Here is a 24,683-nt window from a genome sequence, read left to right on the forward strand (position 1 = left end):
AGTGATGTGTCAAAAATAATTCAATGCCAAAGCCAAATATTGCCAAAAAAATATAACAAGTGCAAGTCTATATCGGAGGATGTCGAGTCAAAATGAAAATAAGTATAGCTTTTGAGAAAACGAAACTTGCACGAAAAGGAGATTATGTTTGAAAAATTAGTGCCATGTTACATAAGTGTATTTACGTTCTTAAAATTAATTACGTTAACCCATCTTACTTTGCATGACAGCAGTCACGGTAAAGATTTGGTTTAGAGTTCTTTCATCTATTACATTTTTACTATTTTATTTTAGGCTTTATTACGAAAAACGCTCGATACTTGATCGACGATGATATATCGTATACTCAGGAGGTAAAAATTACCCGAAACTAATTAAAAATGGTCTTTACTCTTGTTTTCTTTTAGGAAATTTCATATTTACGATATTTGGAAAATCTAAATCCTTCCGGACCTTTAAATATTCGGTTCGAACCGGAGTTCTTAGATTTCCGTGAAAGGTATCATAAAATTACCGTAAACAACAATTGAAGTAAATGTACTGTTAATTTTAGGCCTCTTGGAGTTCCATATTCCGAAACAGTCACTGTGTTTAACACAGATAACAACAAAACAATTGATCTCACGTCTATATCTGGAAATACGGTTCATTTTCATAGTTCATTTTTTGAAGATAAGGTAATTTAACCAGTTATTATTTATACAATATTAATTTTAAAACTAATTTTAAACAGACCATACCTCCAAATGGAAACACCACTTTTAAAATTGTGTACTTGGGTCGCCAAGAGGGACCAGTTGAAAGTTCTATATTTCTACACACTTCAACTGGTTTTCTAAAATATAATGTAAGTAAATGTTTAAGAAATTGTATAATTGTTTACTAGCTATATACCTTTGACAGGTCAAGGCATTTGGCATCTTTAGCAAATATAGAGTAAGACCTATAGTCGGTGTGAAACTGCCAGCTAATTCTACATTCACTCCAGTAATATATATGCACAATCCCCATTCTGAACCTATCCAGGTATTTCATCAGTTATTTTTTTATTTCAACAATTTTCTTTAATTTTTCGTTTAAAATTTTAGATAGTCGAAATATACAGTAGTGGAGGGGGGTTCCACTTGGAGCTGCCAGGTGGACAACATGAAGGTTCCAATGACTTATGGGAAATTGAACCACAAGAAACCAAAGCTATAATTCGAGTCCGCTTCGAAGCAAAAGTTGCTGAAAATCACACCGCTTACATCAGGTAAAATCACACCGCTTCCATCAGTCTAATAAGAATTTTTTTTCTTATTTAGATATATATTTTTTACATTTTTGTGAATATCAACTGGACAAAAATTGATTGAAACAATTTTCTAGGATAAAAGTTCATAATCCAGATGAAATTTTGATAGTCCCTTTGGAAGTTGAAGTGACTCCTGCCCAGAACATATTCCATCCACAGGGCCATGTGGATTTTGGCATGGGTGGATCGATGGATCCTCCCAAGGAGATTAGCCTATGTCTGTTCAATCCTTTAAGAAAACCTGTACGGGTGCACAGCGTTTCGACGTTGTCAAAATCAATCAAGACACAATATTATAATGTCAGGATCGGGCCAGGTAACGAAGAAGAGAACAAATGTGTTAATGTGGGAACGTTAACAATTGATTGTAAGTGTTTTCTATATTTGTATATTTTATGTCTACTTTATCTAAGGCATTTTATAATAATAATATAGCGGGTGCGTCTCAGAGGTAGCTCACTCATAACTTTTTTATTTTTTCAGATAAAAAAACGAGATTTGGTATGTTAGTATATGACATAAATTAGGATTGATTGATGTATTCAATTGTTGGAAATCACTCCAATTTTTGACTTTTAAATGACACCCTTGGTATATTTTTACTTTATTTGAGGATGCGTCCATACCATCCTAGAAACAGCGGAAAGGCGTATCGGTGTAATGACCTTGAATATATTTCCAGTAATTCTATTGGCTGAAATTTTTGACAGATGATTCATTTCAGCCAATAGAATTGCTATAAATCGATTCAAGGTCGTTACTCTGATACGCCGTTTTGCTTTTTCTAGGATGGTGTGTATGCACCCTGATAAAAAATGACACTCTGAATAGAATGACATATCATATGTCAACTTTTGACTTTTTCGCATATGGTTTGTTTAAAATTGTAACATGAGGTTCATGTTAAGAACAATTTGACTTGAAAAACCAAGTATGTGGTACCAAATTATTTGTAAAATAATGCTTTTTCTAAATATGCTAATGAACCACCTTTGTTCCATTTGAAAAAATTGATATATGATTAAAAAACGATTTGGGCATCTTTAAACTGAACAGGACAAGACACGAAAGACATTAGATGATCAAATCTATTTGTTCAAGGCTCCTTGATTAAAAATTAGTGGTTTTAACACAGACATGGGACTCTAGATTGAACTTTAAAATACGGTTTTTTAAGCGAAAATGTCAAAAGTTGACATATGATATGTCATTCTATTCATAATGTCATTTTCCATTGAATAAAAATATACCGTTGGTGCCATTTAAAAATCAAAAGTTGTAGTTATTTCTAGTGAAACAAGAAGTGACCAAAACAATTGAATACGTCAATCAATCCTAATTTACCAAATTTTGTTTTTTATCTAAAAAAAATATAAAAGTTATAGGAGTGACCCACTTTTAGGACGCACCCTGTATAAAAATTCTTACGACTTTTTTAAGGGAAAAATGCATGGAAAAATCAAGATTTTGCGGGCAATATAATTGTCAAATTTCGCAACGGCAAAAATCGCACCGAAATACCTTATTACGTCACCGCCCTCAAAGGGGGGCTCAGCTATGACAAGCTGTCAACCACGTACTTTCTTAACGACAAGGAAATCGATACGACAGAGCGCAAATTCGAAGTGCTGAACGAATTTCTACATCCTGTCAAAATCGTGGACGTCAAGTTTCCATTTGACGTAGATTCGACGTTCAAAGTAAGTTTGGTTTAATTGTAACTACGAGGGTAGTCCAAATAGTTTCCAACCTCAAAATAGCTTTTTCTGCATGCGTACTTGTCAGCAATATTTCCTTTGAATGTAGAAGAATGTAGAATGAGTAAGAGGGTTAATCACTATGCGACCTTAAAGATCTATTGTGCCCTCCTTCCTTGAGTCATCACACAGTCTAACCCATCAAAACCCTGTTGTAGAGGGGACAGGGTATTTCCCATCCTCCTCTGACAACAGTCCTTCCTCCGAGGGTCACACCCTTCCACGGTTGGAGTTTGGCTTTCCGTGCCGCCCTTCACAGTCGAGGAACTTGCCTCCGGCTGAGGAACCCGTGAGGTGGAGGCTGGAGGATCTGTCTCCATTTTATCCACCTCTTTAACTTGGTCTCTCCTTAGACCTGATACGGGTGTTGTACCGCATCAATAATGGAGGATATGTCCCTCTTTCTCTATTGCCTCCTTGGATTTGAGGTCAATTCCTATTGTGAGGACCTGACCATGACCCTCCTCCCTCCAGTTGACTCGCCCACTCGATGTCCTTACATTGAAGTTCTGACCCTGGATAAGGCTCAGCAGGTAGGTGGTGTCTTTCCCCTTCCTCCTTGGCAGAAAGACCGTGATGGCCGCCCCTTTAGGGATGTTTTCTCTCTTCACTGCAATCAGTTCTGACCCTTGCTAATTTCTAAGCTTAGGTGCGATTTCCACCAACCAATTCGCCGATTCTTGAGATACACAATCTATGAGGATCATGCCCACCCGAAAGTGTATCCTCGCAAAACGCAGCTGGCCCACATTTTGTAGATCGTTGTGTTGCGATCCGATCGCCACTACTTCGTCCAGTATAGCCTCTTCTAGAGACGTTTGCTGGTCGGTGGTCAGAGCAACCTCTGGGAAATCCTTTGGCAGCACCGCCATTTTCACTTGTCCAGCGATAGCGGCAAAGCTGGTGATACGTTCCTGCTTGCCTCCCGGTGTTGGACGGCTTTCCATCCTGGCTTTTTTCTCTCCCTGCCGGAGAAGAGGTGAGAGGTTTTCGCTCCCTCTCTTGCCCTTTGATGGAGATGAGTCAGGTTGTTTCTTGGTTTCTTTACTCTCCCCTTTTCGGAGGAGTGTTTTTTCTTTTGCTTAATCTGGAGCAAGTCCTTCGTGGAGCAGTCGGAGGAATCTGTGCTTCTGCTCCACTAAGACCTACTCTCAGAGGATCATCTAGCCCGCCTGGTTGACCCAGGCCGGGTAGACGAAACGGTAGCTTTTGTCGCTTATTGGGTCTAGAGGTAGGCTCCCGACCCTTGCTGGAGAAGGCGGTAGCTTGTGTGCCACTTGTGGAGGATGATCCTAAGCAAGTGTCAGCCGCCCCTCTTGTAGTTTCCTTTGAATTTGGTCCCTTGGAACTTTCATTTGTAATGTTCCCAGTGTCGCTAGGGGGCTTCCCCACACCTTCACCGGTGGTGTTTTTAGTACTAGATCTCATAATGTTCCCACGAGATATTTACGTTTAAAGATTACGATGCATCGATTTTAGTATTAGTGAAATGATAAAATGTAAAGAAATCTTAAATAAATTAATCTTCTGTTTTCGCTAATGCTAAAATTGATGCATCGGAACCTTTAAACGCAAATATCTTGAAAACCGTTCACTGTTTCGAACTAAACAAGAGCACCTTTTTACATAAAAAAGTCCTCGTTTTAATTTTCATTTAACATATAAATAAAATATATTATTTTTATTTAACCTTTCAAGAGCTGTAATTTCTTCGGGAAACATTTTAGGGCATATGTTCATAGGAACTTTTTGGTTTCATTTTCATCTGTAGAATCACCCACCAAAGTTAGATACACTATTTTTTTGACACCCTGTATACATAATGAGGTCCAACACTTTTTAGGCTACCCTATAGTTTGTCCGGCGAAATTATATATGACCGCGATCGTTTTAAATGATTTCAGATTGAAACTTTTACACCAAAAATCGTACGACCTCTGGAAAAAGAGCACCTGTTCAACATCAGACTTAAAAGTGCGGTTAAAAAGACCAACATGCAACTGAGCAGCCACATTAAACTGATCACGAACGTTTCGGAGGTCCAAGTACCGCTCCTCAGTTACAACGGAAAAGTACAAGTTGTACGCCAACCATTTTTTTATCTATACTATTTTCTCTAACGTTTTTTCTCTTTTTTAAAACAGCATTTACCTTTCACTAGCAACGATTACTCATTGAATGTGGGTCTAGTGGGAAGTGGAACTACCAAAGAAATATTCTTCATGCTCAGCAATCCGAATCCTGTGGATTTGCCTCTGTTGAGCCTTCAAAGTTTCTCGCCTCTGTTAGGTCTAGGGATCAAAGGTTGTGGCACTGGAGACCACAAAACTATGTTGTTACTTAATACCTTCAAGAATCTCACTGATTGTGTAAGTATTATTAAATTATTTTATGTTTATTTCCATATTTTGTTTGAACATGGGGTAGGCAATCGTTCTGAGTATATTTTCACTAGCTACATGAGAAAAGTTTCCAAATTGTAAATTTGAACGAAAATTGAGAAATACAAATATCTAGATCATACCAAATAAACTTTTAGTCACATGATTAAACTTGTCCGGCACAGTGTTGCCCACTATTACATATTTTCTTTTGAGATTCCATTTCACAAGTCTGAAAAAGTAGCAAAATAAGCGTTCGGCATTTAACGTTTTATGTAAAACTGGCTAGGTATTTTTACACAAATGAAGAAGGAAATTAAAGATAAAGGATTATACTATATCCGTATTGTAGCACATTTTTAGACAACTCCTTTATTTTTAAGATTTTGATGGTCAATCATCAACAAAATATTCCTTATGTTTAGACTAAATTCTCTCGAAAATAAAGACATAATTTAAAATTCCGTTACAATACGGCAATAGATTTAAGTTTAGTAATTACAGTGATATATAATTTATATGGTTTTGTAACAAATTGCTCACTATTTTATTTCAAATGCTGAAGCTCTGTAAACCTTAATCAAGCCTTAATCAAAGCACGTGTGCTTGGAATTTTGGATGTGACTTAACCTCAGGATTGGGCTAAAACCTTAGGCAGATTTCTGAAGTATAATATATATTTCCTTTGGCCACACACCCGCTTTACCCGACCCCGGAAAACGACCCGAAAGTACAGCGTAATAGACTCTTGATAAAAATATTTTAGGAAACAAAAATGAATTAATTATAAATATATAAACAGTTATTATTTACATCAACAAAACTCACCTTCTTAACAGCACTTAAGGGACATAAAGGGCAATTATTATCGTTTTTCCGTTTAAAATATTCTAATAAGGTTGAGATTATTAGGCATCTTGTACATTTCGCATTAGAAGAGGTTCTAAAAAGAACAATTTTTGACTTAAAAAAACGAAAAGCTTTAAGCTTAAAGTATTACAACCCAATTCACTTAAACCGAAAATTCGTAATACAAAATTAAAGTGTCAAAACGAATTAAAATGTCAAAAAAAATAAATATGGCAACTTGTCCTTTTTTACAGCAGGGCTATCACCTGAATCGCCCGCGGGAAATTTAAATTCCAGTTAATCAGGTCTTCGCCGAATATGTGAATGGTTGGCAACGTTGGATTTAATAATCGCGCCCTCGATGACGTAGCTAAAAAATTATTTGGTATCGATGATATTACAGTTGAGGGTTGGAACCTTTGGTTGTGACTCACACAGAGTTTATAATCATCTGCTGATGATGCTAACATGGTTATCGAAACGCGCGTCCAGTGTAAAAGTAAAAGTGTTTTGGTGTATTGTGGTGATTTAGTGTTTTATTTTTTTATTGATGATATGTCTATATTTTAAAGAAAAGGATTAAGTAAGTTCCCAGTTTAAGGAAATGCAGGAAATAAAATTAATAGGGAAATATAAGTTTCCTTGTTTTAATGACTGTGCGAAAATACACTCAGAAAAGATTACTGAATAATTGTAAATGTTTAAACCCATTTTGTATCGACCTTTGTTAGTAACGATATATTTTCCTATAAAAATAGGATAGAATATCGTCTTACGGATTCGCAATCATTAAAATGGCCATCACCACTGGCAGCACACAAGGTCCTGTATGGGAGAAAGTCCAAATTCAAACTCCGTATGAGAACCTGTCTCTTCCAGTTCATTTCAAAGTGTCTTCTGGGACTTTTCTCTTGGATACTGATGAGCTCGTGTTTGACAAATGTTTTCCTGTAAGATTTTTTCTAAATTTTTTAAATATCGATTAGGCGGTACCTTCACAGATATGCAAAAGGCATTACACTGAGCTCTACTAGTTTGCTGCATATACATAATATAACTAAATATACTCAGTGTTCCCTATTTAACCCCATGTGCTGTTTCCGTGCCATAAGAAAAAGACAACATAACTCAGCTCCATATTAATGCTGCATAAGTCTATTTCACCCGGATATCGATTGAACTGCGATTGCGTCAAACTCCGATTGATTGTTGTTTTAGTTCTGTTTGGATTACTTTTTATTTGTGCGCGCAAAAGAATGATTTTGTTTAGTTTATTGTTTCCAACTATTTTTTGATATTTTTCCAACTCCCATGATAATGTGTTATAAATAATAAAAATATAAATAAAATTGAAGGTTAGGTGAAATGTCAGTCAACCACTTCTCTTTAAAAACACGGACCAATGAAAACTTCTTCAGGCAAGGCATGTGCAGTTAAATGAATATCCGGGTCAAATAGACTTATGCAGAATTCCATATTTCTCTTTCACTTTTGGGCTTCACTTTTTAGAGATTATGCTGAGTATATTTAGTTATATGTATATGATTTGCTGCTAGACGGTTGAACATAACATTAAAATGGATACCGTCAGGTTTGTTGACTCAGTGTATTGTCAGTTGCATTCTCGGTAACTAGTCAGCAAGCTCGCCAATTTCGATTTTTTAGACGAAAACTTGCAGCCACCTCCTGAAGGTATATTCGACATTTCCCGAACAAATGTTGGTGGAAAATATACTGGCGTTACCTTTAAATAAAAAAGTGTCCGCCTCTATTACGGCGGCGGTCACGCCGAATGCGAACAAAATTATTGGACAAATGTTCTTCAATCCGAACCTGGATTGTGGCTTGCAGTGTTACGTAGGGTTCCTCAACGAAGGTTCCGGTAAGTACTCACGTACGCCAACTTAATATACCGAGTGATAAAAATACCGTTGTAGAATTCTTTATTTTTTCAGCTGTAACATTTGTTAAAATCACAAATTAGACTTTTTAGTCAAGTTTTATTACGTTTTACCCCAAGTCAAATCTCACAGTTAGTTATAGGTTTGGTGCATTTCAGTTGATTTCAAAAAATTTCGACAGCAGCGCTCTATACGGTAGAAATAAGAAATTTTTGCTATGTATGTCAGGCCGTCCCGCGGTTACAGGTCATGTTGATCGCATTAATATAATATTGAAATCGTGACTTTGTCGTAATATTTAAGTATTACAGTTTTTGCTAGTGCAGTAATTGAAACAATATAACACTGAGGTAGTTTGTTTCAAGTAGTAAAAATTAAGTGAAAAAGAACTCGAACTGGGCGTCGCGTTGTGTTCTGACAATTTCAGATATTAATAAAATTGACGAAAAAATGTTAATGCGTAAAGGAGGGCGTAATTATATGGTTGTTGGGTGCAATAACATTCAATAACTCAACTTTCCCGAATATTCAACTCTCCCGAATCAATATTTTATAGCTTCACAGCTTCTCAAACCGATTTGATCTAAAGCAAAAATGGATTCAAGCAGTTCGACGAAACAAGTGAGTAAACAAAGTGCCCATTACATAATCATAAAATTAAATAGACATATACTATGAGAGAATAAAATATAACTTGCAATATTAATGGTATGCTCTTTTTTTAATCAACTAGTGCTTAAATTTTTTTATGAATATCTTCTAAAATTATAATTATGTACCTTCAATTTTTTTTGTTATAGCCGAAATAGCCCAAGTTATGTCCCCACTAGCAAAACCGGTGCGTAAAACTATGCTCGCTACCGGTAGTTGAACTCATCTAAAAACTTGTATTAGCTTCAATAATAAATTATAATACATGTTAGACCTACTGAGGATACCAAAATATTTACTTTTTTAATTTTATTTTTAGAATTTTCACAAATTATACTTCCAAACACTTTTAAAATAATTAAATAATAAATTTTTCGTACACTCGCTACTTAAACTCGTGTATGTATTTGTATATGCCGGCTGTTTACGATATTCTCCGATGGTGGCAGCACCGGCAGAAAATGCGCCAAGCCTATACAGGGTGAGTTTTCTACGATGTTCTTTATGGATATCTCGGAAACTACTGGAGCTAGAGAGTCTAATTCTATTATAACCAGTTTTAGACAAAAAGGTTTCAGATAAAAGTTGTAGATAATCACATCCTTAATGAGATTGTGCTCTCCGTAATACCAAAGTTTTTAACTGTTAATTTTTTGCATAAATTACAAAGTACATTTTACAATTTATCCTGTTAGGCAGATAACAACATAAAAGCGGGGTTTTATTTTTAAATTTTTTTATTACTACCTACGCTCTGTAGCACTACGTCTTTAAGGAGTTAGAGCTGTCTCTCTTAGACTACTATTTTTACAAGTTTGTACGTGAAATTATTTTTTTCAGCTTCATGGCTACGGACACTGCCCATCACCAAACAAGTTCTAGACTACGATTTACAGCTAGTCAAAACACTCTACAATCGATATCTAAACTTTACGAAACGAGGTTCGAATCCCTGGACCAACATCTCACTTAGACTAGATACATCGGAGATCAAAGGGTATTTTTTCCAGAGCAAAGTGAAATATATCTGGCCCAGTCTGATATCCGACAGTTTATTATTAAATAATTCTACCTTGGAGTTTCCGTTGGCCCAAGTTGGCAACACCACGCGCTGCAGTCTACTACTGCACAATCCATCCGATCAGAACGTCATCGTTCAGATCTTGTTCGATTTCGACTATCCAGAAGCCGAAAAATTATTCAGTGGTCTACCGGAAAATTTCGTACCATTTTCCGAGTTCAAATACCCTAACAAGGGGTTTTTCTTTGACCGTAGATTCCTGGAACAATCACGAGACTATTTCTGGGACATTTCGAGAATCCCCACTCACAAAACCTCACTACCGGTGTTGTTACTACCGAACCAATCCAAAAAGATATTTTTGGAGTTTGAAGCCGAAGAGTCGAAGACTTATTCGAGCTTAATATTACTTCGCAACAACCTCACAATTTTAGAGGTGGTGAGGTTGAAGGGAAAGGGTAGCGTGCCCGTTTTTAAGTTAGGCAACCGCAAACAGGGGACGGGACAACCGCTGTTGTTTGATATTAACGAGAAGAGCCTTCAGGGTTGTGTAAAGGAAGAGGACGACGGATATTTTTTGAATTACGTGCCGAACTTGACGGTTAAGAGGAGCATATCGGCGAAGAATTTAGGGGAAATACCCGTGCAGGTGTATGGGCTTTACATAAACGGGTATCAGTGTGAAGGCTTCGGATTTAAAGTAAGCTATACCCATTTTTACTAGAGTTCCTCAGTTTTTTAATATTATTTAGTACTAATTTAATGCGTTTGGTATCAATTTTCAATATTTCTCTAAGTTTAAAGCTTGATTTTCACGCATCCGTTGTCCGACGATACGTTGATATGATATTAATTTTATTGGTAGAATTTAAATACTTTGTTTGGTTAGAAAACAACGCAGTTTTTAAATTTATTGCATTTTCATGCCTCCGTTTATCGGATATACGTTGGTGTCATTTTATATGTTCGTTTCCATAATGATTTTGCTATTTTACTTATTTTTATTCAAGTTAGATAAAATTTGTCAAAAAAGTGTCAAAGCGTCCGTTATCGTATGAACGGGTCCGTTGATGGGCTGAAGTAAAATATTTACGGATGGAAAGTGGCGCAAAAATGCTATGACCAATCAGAGCACCGTCGGACCAACGTATCAACGTATAACGGATGCATGAAAATCAAGCTTAACACTAGTATTCTTTTTCAGTAATTTTTCCAGGAATTTTTTTGTTGAAAACATAAAATTTTATTGAAAAAATGGGATCACTCTGGCCTTTGAATGATTTATTTATTAAAAACTGACATATACACAAGGTGTGCTAAAAGATTACACCAAATGGGGAAATTTTTATTATTGATATTATTGAAGTATTGAAAAAAGTGTTATGCAGAATTACTTCTGCACATAGATAAATTAAACAAGTTTAGATTGGAAAGTACCCATAAGGACAATGTAAACACTATTATATTATTTGGCGCTATTCTTGCAACGGTCGCGATCCAAAGCTTTTGAAAATTTCGGAGCGGTTCGGCTTTTTCCGGAATTCTATCACCAAATATTGTTTAATCAAATTTATTATTATTATCTTTTAATTTTATAAATAAAATACAATGTGTTGCATACAAGAAACTTTATTTTATATAAGGACATGTATGAAATACCTATGAAACATTGAAAACCGACATTATGCCACGGTCCACGATGGTTAGGTTAGTTATTTTTCAGTTCACAGCACAGCTTTTTAAGTTTTTAATGCCACTTTTTCACAATTATTCCGGGTTTGAGTAAATAAAACTTAAACTCACAAGATAATAATAACTTTGAAAATGGACGCTTTAAACACTTTTTGGATTTTTTTCAAAGAGAGCGGTTTAGATTTTGAGAGGTTTTATAATTTTTGAAGAATCTGACTTTGACAAGAGAAGATTATTTCTGTTTTTGTTTGCGGTTGTTCTTAGCAACTGCTATAGTAGCGCCAGATCGCGTACAACGGTCGCGATCCAAAATTTTGACAGGCATTCCAATTTAAATTTATTTCCTTTCTTCTTCTTCTTTTTTTATGTAATATATTACATTTAAATGGAATATATCACATAACAGTTATGTCAATTACAGGATTACAAGCTTATTATAATTATAAAATTTCAATATATATGTATTTTTGTCGTAGGTATGAAAAAAGTAAAATATAAAATGGACAAACGCTTACTTACATTGCAATAAAACTTCCACTTTTAGTTTTGCAATCCAAACGCAATATTTCTATTTCGCAAATAAAAATATCTGACAACACTAAAATCACTGAAACATCCGCGGCTGACAACGAAAACTGAAAAATATAACGGCACTTTTTGTTTTGGACCTGCATATCAACATTACGCTGTACTATTATGTGTTTGTTGTTGAAATAATATAAAATATCTAATTATAACTTTAAACGTAAGTTTTATAAATCTATCCAGATAAAAAAAACTCAAATCAGAGTTTACAAAATTATATCACAAATCAATTGGAGCAAATATTACAAAAATTTTACGAAAAATTGCATTTCTCCTCACTTCAAGCTTTTTGTTTTTGTCTAAAAATTCAAAATATCTACTTCGTTTTATAAGATATTTCTAAATTTTATGGACCTAAAGTGAAACATTTCCATAAAATATTTAAAAAACAAACTAAAAATCAAAAACAGTATCCAGGACAATTTTCTGTGGTAATTACGCCGCGCGCCGGCTAGGCTGTGGCAGTAGACAAGGCCGAATCATTCGTCGTCGCCTTGTATTATATCTCGGATCTACCGACTGAATAGATTCCCGTGAACTAGTCTTTTAATTAGTTCCTCTATGTCCGGATCCGATAACATACGGCTGGCACTCCCCACGCCTGCCTAGCATCAATCGCGCTGGCTGATCCATACGTAAACTAGTCTTTTATTTAGTTGCTCTAGTTCCTTTAGGTCCGGATCCGATAACATACGGCTGGCACTCCCCACTCCTGCCTAGCCCGATCGGTACGTACGTAAACTACTCTTTTATATAGTTCCTCTAGGTCCAAATCCGATAACCTACGGCTGGCACTCCCCACTCCTGCCTACCATCGGGCTACGCACGCTGGCCGATTCGTCGCCGTCGCATATTATTATATATCGGGCACAGTCTCGATCCCGGAATAGGTCCTGAGGAACTAGTTCTTTGAGAAACCAGGAACTAGTTCCTTTCATTCCGGGGTCGGAATAGTTCATTGGAACTAGTTCGTTCACGAACTACACACCTCTAGCCGTGGCACATTGTTGAAGAAATTTCGCGTAATCTTTTTTTTACATACACAACAATAAAAAAATATCATGTTTGCTAAAGCGGTCTTATAATTTGAAACTTTTCTTAATTTTCAGGTTTTAAACTGTGACCCTTTTACCTTACCACCCAACTCAACGAAAAGAATCGAAATCGCCTTTACATCAGACCTAACTTTAACCAAAGTCTCTCGCACGCTAATCTTAACCACCAGCCTTAACACTTTCGTCAATTACTCTCTTTACGCCACTATTCCCTACGTCTACTGCCAGGCGTGCGACAAAATCATAGCGCGGCCACCTGGGGAACTCTACATGAGCTACATCACCATCGTATTCATGAAGGTCATGTTTTTTCTCATCATGTTCATAGCGGTATTGGACGCCGAAGCCATTAAAAGACAGGCCTGGGATGTTTTCATCACTTCAAACGCACCCCCGATGTTGCCGGTTCTCGATTTGAGAAAGATTGGTCGCCAGGTCAAGGACGAGATGCAGTTTAAGGACAAAAAGAAGTCCGATGTTGAAGTAGCTTCGGAAGTAGTTGATCTTGAAGCACAAGAAGTGGTAAAGAATGAACCTGCCATTGTACCAACTACGGGTAAAGCTAAGCGAAAACTGGCTCAGAGAAATAGCTTTAATGAAGACGAAGTGAACATTGATGAAGAACAGAACTCGGATAAACAGGATAAAGATCGGAATAGAGAGAGACAGACGAAGAAAGATCTTTTGTTCGAAAGACACCGGCTGAAATCTCGTGAACGCAAAACCGAAAAAGAACTGAAGTTGCTGGAAGAAAAGGAAAGAAAAGAAAAACACGCTCAACAAAAAGAAGCCGAATTAAAGAGAAACAAGACGGTTTCAAACAAAAAAACACCCAAATCGACTCAAGAGGAAGAATCTTCTTCTACGACAACGGAAAGTAGTAACAGTGGTTCGAATTGCGAGGAGGTGGACAAAGAGAATCAGACGATAAAGAGTTTGCCAAAGAAAAAAACTGAATTGGAAAAATCGGCGAAGCCAAAGGAAATTGCTGTGAATTTGACAGAGTACAAGAACAAACACGTCAGTTTTGTCAATAGCAAGCTAAAAGGAAAGACGAAACAGCACGAACATGACGGGGTTAGCGACAGAATTTTTTCTCATAACAGGTAATTATTTTTTTCCATAGCAACTGTTAAAATTGCCTTATATCTATCAAAAATAGTAGATAAAATAGTACTTTAACCGTAAGGGTAGATTAAATGATACTTTAACAGCGAGGATAGGTTAAAAACTGTATTTCTTATCGCACGTTTTTTAATTGCTTCCATTTTTGAAAATTTTTGTATTCCTTTTCATAAGTTATTCGGGATTTAAATGGAGTAGTTTGGATATGGCGTTTGTCGCCTCAGCCTGAATATCTGTTGGCAATTTACTTATTTTGTTTTGAGCCATTTCTGGCTCCAATTCAATCAGCAATCGACACGAAAGAGAATTAAAAAATATTGACTCAAAACTGACAACTAAAGTGGCAGCCATAGATAAGATACTATATAATATAAAATAGATAGGAAACGCAATACATTTTGTCCGGGCCGAGCGGTGGCGCCATCTCGTGGGTCTAGTAACGAAATAAAACATAAATTTAAAACGGATAGTTTCTATTTTTTTCGGATTTTTCCATTTATTCAAGTAAATTGATTCAAGAAAGAACCAATTTATTCGAATAAATGGATTTAAATTAAAATGACAAAGGGGATATATCAAAAACACAAAAAAAACTATAAGAAACCATCTTTATTGAACTGAATATAATAGCAAAAACAATACAAAACATTATAATAATAAAATATATCTAGATCTATAACAATTAGGGCAACCTATTTTACAATTAATTAACAATCTTAAAGGAAGGGAAACTATCTTGGTTTATACTATGTAAGACGTGTTAACACTTACTATTTGATCCTTCGGAAACATATGCATTTGGGCATGTTTTTGGTAATTCTTACAGCCAGTAACACAACACTTAAAAACCATTGTCTACAGTTAAAAAATATGAAAAAACACAAGAACAGAGCCGTATAAAAACAAATTTAAAACACGATCTACGGATAATGGGCAAAATAAAATATAAATTGACAGCTGTTGACAGGTTAAATTTTACATTTGACGGTAAAAGCCAGGTAAAAACAGGTACAATTTTAAATTTTGTAGTTTTTTATTGCTAATTGCGCCCCCTCGTGCGTCTAGTACTGGACCTTCGGCTACAACCTGTCACTTCCATAAGAGTTTCCTAGGCATGGTGGCAGCTTTATTTATTTGTCAAATTACATAGAAACCAACGCCAACCCAGCACAATATTTTTTCTACTCGTAATATATTCCTTGAAATAATATTTTCTGGATATTTTTTAAAACGTAACTCGCTAATGGAAAAAAATATTGTTTTATAAACGACGATAAAATTGCATTATCGTCTTGTATAAAAAATAACTATAATTTTAGTTGATAAAACGGGTTTACTGAACATTTTGATCGGTAAAAGCGTTGATTGAAGAAATAAGATGCGCGACCTTATGGGCGATTATGTAGCTCTGCCCTCTTTACAGCGCAGCGGATAAAGAATACTGTACCGTAGTTCTGCCTTCAGTCGACAGAGTGGGTGGTTGCCGGAGACGGTGTTGCCAGAAATACTGATAAATCCGTAGATTTACGAATTTGGGATACAGTACGTTAATAATACGGATTTTCTATCATTAAACAATTTAATATAATATTATACGGGGTGGCCCATCGAAAACGTTCCGCAAGGCATAACGGCCAGAGTTTTTTTTTTTCAAAAAATCCAAAAACACGTCAATTTTGTTTGTGAGGGGGACAACTTTTGTCCCAAAAATGATTGTAAAATCTTCAACCCTTTGAGCGGGGGTGTCATCCCCCAATTTTTTTCAAATGGAAAGGGGGGTCAAGTGGCACCGCAATGAAAAGGGCTTTCTATTATCTATACTTTCCCGCTTCATTTTGAAAATCGGTCGAGTCATTGAGAAAATATGAAGGATTGAAATTTGAAAAGTTTATTTAAAAATTTATCAGAGTAAATGATAAAGATAAATTCCTTCGACCAATTTGCTGTTTTTTCTTATTATTTCTAGATGTTTTCGCATTTTTTCACTTGCCACAAGGTTGAACGATCAGGTGCGGTAATTGCGAGATAGCTGTTCTGTGACTTGTGCTTTGAAGTTCTTCTCAATATCGTTAAATTTTTAACATTTATGGTGTACTCACTTGCAGAAAAAGTGGAAATAATCGATCTTTATTTTAAAAATAAACTTTATTTTACTCTATTTTAAAACGTCTTCGTTGAGTTCTTGTACCAACTGAATTTGGTACGGGTGGAACTTTTTTTAATATCTTTTGGACGCTTGTACGATTCACGCCGGTCTCATTGGCTAATTTTCTTGTACTCAGCGTACTTGGCAACTTGGCCTAATAAGTATACCTCCATAGCTTCATTTACTACAGGATTTTCCCTCTGCCTCTTTTTATTCATAACGGAACCAGTTTCGCGAAATTTTGCTACTAACTCGCGAACAATTTTGCCATAAAGGTGTTTGTTAGGATGGCGTTCATTGAATATCTGCGCAACGCGATTGCCACATTCATTATTTTTAAAATAAAGTTCGATTATTTCCACTTTTTCTGCAAGTAGGTTGTGATAATTGTTAAAAAGTTTAACGATATTGAGAAGAACTTCAACGCACAAGTCACAAAACAGCTATCTAGCAACTACCGCACCTGATCGTTCAACCTTGTGGCAAGTGAAAAAATGCGAAAACATCTAGAAATAATAACAAAAAACAATTGGTCGAAGAAATTTATCCTCATCATTTACTCTGATAAATGTTTAAATAAACTTTTCAAATTTCAATCCTTCATATTTTCTCAATGACTCGACCGATTTTCAAAAACGAAGCGGGAAAGTATAGATAATAGAAAGCCCTTTTCATTGCGGTACCACTTGACCCCCCTTCCCATTTGAAAAAAATTGGGGGATGACACCCCCGCTCAGAGGGTTGAAGATTTTGCAATCATTTTTGGGGCAAAAGTTGTCCCCCTCACAAACAAAATTAACGTATTTTTGAATTTTCTGAAAAAAAAATTACCCTGGCCGTTATGCCTTGCGGAACGTTTTCGATGGGCCACTCTGTATAATTATACAAAGAACGGCGTCAAAGTTAACTCGGAAATGAAGTTCATTGTTATCTCATATGCAAAAATAGTATGGTAAGTGTCAATAATCGTCATTTCCAAGCCAACTAAACGACTTTTTTCGATCATACGACATATTCAGTACCTATAAAAGAATTTTTATTTTTGTTGTTTATTCTATGTTTAACACGAATAAATTTTCAAGAATATATATTTTTGTCAAACGTATTGTCAAGGTCAAAGTGTATGTAGCGCTAAAATGTATTACTGGTTGCTTGCACAACCGCAACGTGTCAAGGAAAATGGCGCATCCGCCAGAAAGTAAAATACATTTTTAGGCGCCATCTTTTAATCAAGTTGACAAGTAAGCGAATCAGACAATGGAATTGTCCAGTATGAAGTAGAACGCTCTCCGAGAATTGTAGAGGTTTCGAGAAGCAGTCAATAGAGTATATAAGCCGGCGTAACCGGCAGTTGGGACAGTTGAGGTCTGAAGTTTGATAATACCGCGTTTTAAATTATGAATTAATTGGCGAAGGTGCCAGTACCGTTAGAGTAATAGTAGTTGCATAAATTGTGTTGTAAATAGTATAAGTTGTGTGTACAGAGTGAGACAAATAAAATCGTTAAGTATTTTATCGTGAGTGGACCTACGGAATCCGTAACAGTATTACAGATATTACACATTTTAATAAGGCAACACTGTCGCTTTCATTTCCACACCGTCTTCGATATGCATTCGCTAGCCGAAATAGAGAAAATAAGTGTTTTATGCGTTGGCCGCAGAAAGAGTGGTGTCTCCACCGTACAGCACTTGAGACGAATTAAGGGTAAATCAAATCAGCCTTGTCACGAATTCGCCCATTAGGTTGCGTATCTTTCCAATTCTTTCAATTAACGGTAAAAATTAGTGATGGCATAACTCGAGCGAAAATTCGCTCGAGTACTCGATTATTGAAATAACCGACATCTCTCGATTATGAACGAGCGACGCAAGTGACGAATACCAAGCGACGAACGCAAGCGATCCTAGAATGAAATAAATTGAAATCCGACTTTAATGTGACATACTCGATTAAAAGCCGAGCGAATTTTCTACATACATTGCAGGTAGCAAATTTATACGACGCCGTATATATATTTATCCGTTGCGTATCTGAGGAACAAAATTTTACGACCTACATCGACAATGCTTTGAAATAAACTAAATCAAGCGAATCGTTCGTAGCTTGCTGCTTGCCATTCATCACTGCGCACGCAACTTACTACTTGGCGCTTGGCGTTAACGAGTACTTACAGCAATCGACGAGTGAAAACCCGTATTTTTAAATACGAGTGATATTTCGCTCGAGCGATCACTCGGTTATTGCAATCGCTTGAAACTCGAGTACTCGATTATTGAAATTAATCGGTTTTTCCCGTCATTAGTAAAAATATTATGTCTTCACGTATCAACGATTTTGTTTTAATTACAGAGAGTCCAAAAGAAGAGGCGATAAGCTAAAAGGAGGCAAAGAAAAATCATGCATCTACCGCAACAAGAGTCTGAACGAGCGTCGCTCAAAAACAAGCGAAAGCGAGTCTGGTTCGGAGAAACAGCACTCCAAAAGCCCCGTCAGTTTTTATATTCCGTTCCCCGCGCCCACCACGACATGCTCGTCGGCTTGGTGCGAAAACCGAGCAAGGTTCAGCGATGTAGTAGCTCGCACCGAACAGTCTCAAGAACCCAGCATCGGATCCTTACAGCCCAGAATAGGTCCAGTCACCGTAGAAGACCATTACTTCCACATGCATAACATTTCGAACTCCAGACAGAACGTAGAAACTCTAAATAGTCCGCTGAAGCAACCTAGCAAACCAATGAGCATGAAACCAACTATGTACGTCGAGCCTTACAAGCCCGTTGATTTGGGTCCTATAGGTTCGAAACGTCTGGGAACCCCGGGGATTGAGAGTCCGGATCTGTTCTTTAAGGAACACCGCGAATTGTTAGCGGAAAACTACCATCAGGGTTCTGCGTTGAACAATGCTTACGTCGAGTTCTCGCCGATGAACGACAAAAGTGTTATAGCTGCGATCAGCAACAACACGTTGCTGGCGAGCGACAAGAGCTTCTTCAGTCAGCCGCAGGGTGTGCGTATGGAGGGAGCAGAGGGTAACTTATTCAAAAACGTGGCTCCTATGGAGATGTGGAACCATCAACAGCCAGCGATGCAGCAGCCGGTATTTAACAACGTTATTGATCAATCTCAGAGACTGGTTGAGCCTGATAAGCATCACATGCCACTTAATGAGCCACCTATAGGTAATTCAAAATATATTAATTTTTTTTAAACATCTGTTTTAAGTATTTAACTGGTAGTATATTTCGACTCCCCCCAAGAAACATGCCAATGAGGTTTTTTTGCGAAAAAAAATGTTGAAAATAATATTTTTTTTCTTGGCATTTTTCGGAAAATATTGAAAAACTTTTGAGTGCCGCTTGTTCAGTTTCGGGAAATTTGTTTATCGTGCTTCGAGATGATGCAATGTTGCCACCTCCCACGTTGTCCACATTCTGTAAGTTATAAGTTGACATTTTTAAATTTTGGCAAAAAAGAATCATTGTAGATTACTATTAGGTATTATGATGCAACGTCTATTACAGTTTATTTTTTTTACCTTATTACAGGTACCTTTTTTACAGTTTAGTAAACTTAAATAATGAAATTCTAAATAATAAACCATTATAGCAGCTTTTTTTTTCGGCATATTACGAAATACCGTATGATCGAAAAAAAAAACGGCGTCCAGTTGGCTTGGAAATGACGATCGATGACATTTCCCATATAATTTTACATATAAAATGACAACGATCTTCATTTCATAGCCATCGTTGACGCCGTTTTTATTCGATCATACGGTATTTTCAATCATTTCCCTCAACATTTATCGTATCGTATAAATATTTTTATAGTGCTTACTCTTAACGGTATTTTATATCCAACATATCTTAAGTAAACACTTGCACACCAACATATCTATTAAACTAAACATTACATTATAATAATTTTTAGCAGAATATTATTTTTTATAATCAATTATTATTTCATAATCATAATTTTAGTCTTAAGCAAAAGCACAGTCACAATCACAATTTTAATATGCGTTTATACAACATAATCACAGGTCGTAATCATAACTTTAAATGTAAATACACCTGAAAAGTAACCTAATTTTCTTATTTTTCTATTCCATAATAATTTCATTAAAAGTGTATTTTTGTTTAAATTTTATTACTCAGGTTTTATTTAATAATATATATATTTATTAATTCTTTCCCCATTTAACCGACTTTCTATCTCCAGTAGTTTCCGAGATACCCATAGAGAACATCGTAGGAAACTCACCTTGTATAGTATTAGAAACTAACTATTATTATAATTTGACTAGATTAATTTGATTAATAAGAGTCGATTAATTTAATTGAAAATAAATTTAATCTGATTTTTTTTTGTATATTCTACTACCAGAAAACCAAAATTATATGATAAGGCACTTTTCAACGAAGTTGAAGGAAGATATGTATCCAGCACAATACTTAATAGAATTACTACAATTAGAAGAAAAACAAAAAGAAAAAATACCCAAATAACTTCACCTACTACTCATCTACAAAATAAACGAATATAATCTCTTATATTACACTACACAACTACTTCTTGTATTTTACACTGAAAAAATTATCAAACTTACTAATTAATCAAACAAAAAGAAAAAATAACCAAATTATCCCTTCACCTACTACTTAACTACAAAATAATAAACTATAAAAACACTACTAAACTATTTCTGGTATTCTACACTAAACATTATAATTAAACTTAATAAAATTAATCTAATTTTACACTACAGCCACTACAACTATAAAGAAATAAGAACATTTTTTAAAACTAAACAGAAGAACTTCGATACGTGCGACCAGTATAATAGATCAAGCGGACAAAGAATATAAAATACTTTAAAAATGTGCATTCAGAAGGAAAAAATATTTCGAAAATTATCTAAACAAACATTTTTTTTCTTATCAGTGAAAAGCATCGGCCTCGTCGGCCTTGCGGAATTTGTCGGGTATTTACATTGGTCGAATTGTATAATTACCAGCTTTTATAGCATATCTAATAGACAAAAAGTATATGGTCGATTAGTAACCAATTGGCACAGTCCGAAAATTATCGATTTTTATTTTCTCTGTTTTTATTGGTCGCTTCAAAATTCAGAGTAACAAAAAATATTTTTCTGTAGGTCTCCCGCCCCGTCATCTGGTGCTTTACATCCATAAACGTCTTAGGTTGAACTACTTTAAAAATTCATATACAAGGGTCTAACGTAAAAAATTCTGTTGCAGCCTGTATATGGGCATTACATGTCCTTGTATTCTTTAGTCCTTAATGTAATTACTGTTATTAACGTCACGGAAGTGTTTTTTAATCTTTGTAGTTGATCCAAATAGTTCACAAAAACCCTTTTTTCAGAGGATCCTTGGAACAGAACGGCATATTCTTCATCGACCGATTACTGGTCGAACACATTCAGCGATGTTCTGGATTCGACTCCAAGATTGGAAAGCAACACCTTGTATTTGTGGGACCCGGTGTGGAAGCCCTGGTCTCCCGCCGACGTTTCGACTGCTACACCTCGTAGAACTCCGCCGGGGTTCGACGAGCAGATCCAAATGAGAAGGAGGACAGAGGTAAAAATAGTTATTGTCTTTAAATTAATGAAGCTATGCTATTTAACGTACTATACACGACTTTGTTTCTATGAATTGTCTGTCTATCAGCTGTTTTTTGCTGTGTAGACAAATTTTATAAAAATGTGAATCATTAATTTTTTTATGAAGATATGAATTAAACCAAAATTGTGAATATATTGAAGTGACACATTTTACGCGCCCTGGTAGTAAAACTTCAAGACCGTGACACACGGGCTAACTTCACGAAAAGTGGTAACAATCGAAAAAGTGGTAATCGAAAAAGAGGAAGTTGAGATGGGTATTTGGGGAGTCGTAACTCGGGCTTTATGTGAGCTAGAGGGTTAAATTTCTTGCAAATGCAAGAAAGGCTCTCAACGCAATTGTGGGTGTAGGAGAACAGGAGGACTTAAACAACTATATTATAAATATTAATGCTCTATAAATGTAATATTATATTAGTAGTCTTTTTCAAGTATTTTTACCGAAGATTTTCATAAAGGAATTTGTATACAGGGTCCGGCAATAGTGCGTCGGGCATCTGTAGCTCCTAGACTAAAAAATTGAGAATTTTGTTCAAGTGCAGAACTAAAGTATGCACGAGGATGCATTTCAGAAGAATATTTTAACTTCTATAGGGTGGCTCAAAAAAGTATATTATTGCATTTTTGGCTTCCTTTCTGACCTGTCCTGAAATCAAAACTATATTAGGTATTTACTTTAGATGGTCTGTACTTACTTTGCAATAAATATTGTAAATCATACAGGATGTTCAAAATTCTACGCTGAACTTTCTAAATAAAAAAAAATTCTACTTTTTTTTAAATGGAACACCCTGTATGTATATTTTCGTCAATTTTTTTCAGTAGATCGAGAATTAAAAAACGATTTTTTTTGTATTTAGAGTGTTTCGAAATTTTTAACGGTTTCACAGATATTCGCGATTTTATATTTCGTATGGCATTTTCGACAACTAATTTTATCAAAGCCACCCAATGATTTCTCTCGTATTTTACCGTTGAAAGAGCCATATGAAATAATACTGCTTGTATCTGTGTTAACCATTAAAATTTTTGAAGTACTTTAAATACAAAAAAATGTAATTTTTTAACTCTTCATCTAAAAAAATAATAACAGGGTGTTCCATTTAAAAAAAAACAAAAAAAATAAATTATATTTTAGAAAGTTTGGCGTAGAATTTTGAACACCCTGTATGATTTAAGATTACTATATTTGTAGCAAAGTAAGTATAGATCATCCAAACTAAATACCTAATATAGTTTTGATTTCAGGACAGTTCTTGTATTTGTAATATTTTTTAAAGGGAAGTTGAAAAATATAACGATTTTTTATTTATTTATTAATACTCTGAAATTCTCAAAATATATTTACTCATATCTTAGGATTATGTAAAGTGATCTGAAAAGAAGCCAAAAATGCAATAATATACAGGTTGTTCTATTTAAAAAAAGTCATCCCGATCCACTCACACTTTTTTGAGCCAGCCTATAGAACTTATATTTTCCTTAAATACATCCTAGTACCTATCTTTTTTTTATTCTAGGAGCTACAGATGCCCGACGCACTATTGCCGAATTTTTGGAGTTATAAGCAAAAAAACCGCAAAAAAATACTATTTGCCTAGACTGGCTAGACTAAAAAATATAAAATCAATAAGAACAAAGCGAATTTACTTATTCACGTAGATTATTATGATCTAAGCCTAATCTGACTAGCACTAATAGGAAATGAATTGTTTTTAGGAAGAACAAAGAAGACTGCAACAAAGAGGTGAATCTTACAGTCCCTTTGGCAGCGGTTGTACCTGGGCGGAGCAGAAGGACCCGTGGGAATGATTTTGTGGTACCAGTACCTACCATAACCCATTTTCTCCCTTCGTCGTCGTGTTGTTTAAGACTGCGTTAGATTAATAATACTCGTGATTTTTTCCCGTCTCTTCGACTACCTCGACTGTGAGGCCTGTTTTTAAGTTGATGACCTTGTTCCTTTTGATTTAATTTTTTGAATAAATGTTTAAACGAACAAAGCATAGGAAGTGTGTTTTATTTGGCTCTTAGAATTTGTTTACTTTTTTTTTAACTGCTAGAATCTTACTAACTTAGTATTACTACTTATTTACTTAGGAGAAATAAGCATACCAAGTGTGTTCTATTTATATCCGCAGTCTTTGTGGTATACAGGTATGCTGGTATACTGTTTTTCTCATTTATCTCGAAAAAATAATTTTGGCACTTACCCCCTTTGGTATTTCCACTCTTCAATTGATATAACATACATTCTTCACGGCTAACGTGAAAAAGAAACCATCACTTTAGTAGAAAAATATACAAATATATATTTAAAAATCATAAACTTTAAAACTACCTACTTATGTACTAAACCTGACTACTTGTGTGGCGTCGTATATTGTATCGCAAAGGACTGCTATAACTATATAATTACGTAGCTAGCGCTGTATTAAAATTATTAATTACAATATCTTTGTTACTTTAACATGGCAAAATTGCAATCAACCACAAGCAAATTTTAGTCAACCAACAATAAAGTCAAATCTTTAAGCGCCACTTTAATAACTGATAAAAAAATGTGAACTCTG

General features: G+C 35.4%; 1 protein-coding gene across 1 annotated transcript; it reads left to right on the forward strand.

Annotated features, from left to right (window-relative positions):
- Positions 1–33: 33 nt before the first annotated feature.
- On the forward strand, positions 34–24,113 carry LOC115891024 (transmembrane protein 131). The gene is made up of 18 exons (XM_030911415.1): positions 34–238; positions 295–353; positions 408–499; positions 554–677; positions 734–847; positions 904–1,026; positions 1,089–1,252; positions 1,369–1,661; positions 2,735–2,994; positions 4,956–5,132; positions 5,196–5,420; positions 7,040–7,231; positions 7,947–8,163; positions 9,674–10,554; positions 13,241–14,292; positions 18,810–19,639; positions 21,849–22,066; positions 23,830–24,113. The coding sequence occupies exons 1-18, from the start codon at positions 145–147 to the stop codon at positions 23,920–23,922; spliced, it is 5,208 nt and encodes a 1,735-aa protein (XP_030767275.1). The 5' UTR covers positions 34–144; the 3' UTR covers positions 23,923–24,113.
- The last annotated feature ends 570 nt before the right edge of the window (positions 24,114–24,683 follow it).

The sequence above is a fragment of the Sitophilus oryzae genome, unplaced genomic scaffold, assembly GCF_002938485.1.
Source record: "Sitophilus oryzae breed Bouriz unplaced genomic scaffold, Soryzae_2.0 scaffold_942_pilon_pilon, whole genome shotgun sequence".
Lineage (NCBI taxonomy): Eukaryota > Metazoa > Arthropoda > Insecta > Coleoptera > Curculionidae > Sitophilus > Sitophilus oryzae.

What these genes read in the sequence shown, in the direction of transcription:
- LOC115891024 (XM_030911415.1), top strand. Translation starts at nt 145, where the DNA reads ATGTTTGAAAAATTAGTGCCATGTTACATAAGTGTATTTACGTTCTTA. An exon ending in GTTCCTCAACGAAGGTTCCG is followed by an intron (nt 8,164 to 9,673) that starts GTAAGTACTCAC and finishes TATTTTTTTCAG; the next exon opens with CTTCATGGCTACGGACACTG. An exon ending in AGAATTTTTTCTCATAACAG is followed by an intron (nt 14,293 to 18,809) that starts GTAATTATTTTT and finishes TTTTAATTACAG; the next exon opens with AGAGTCCAAAAGAAGAGGCG.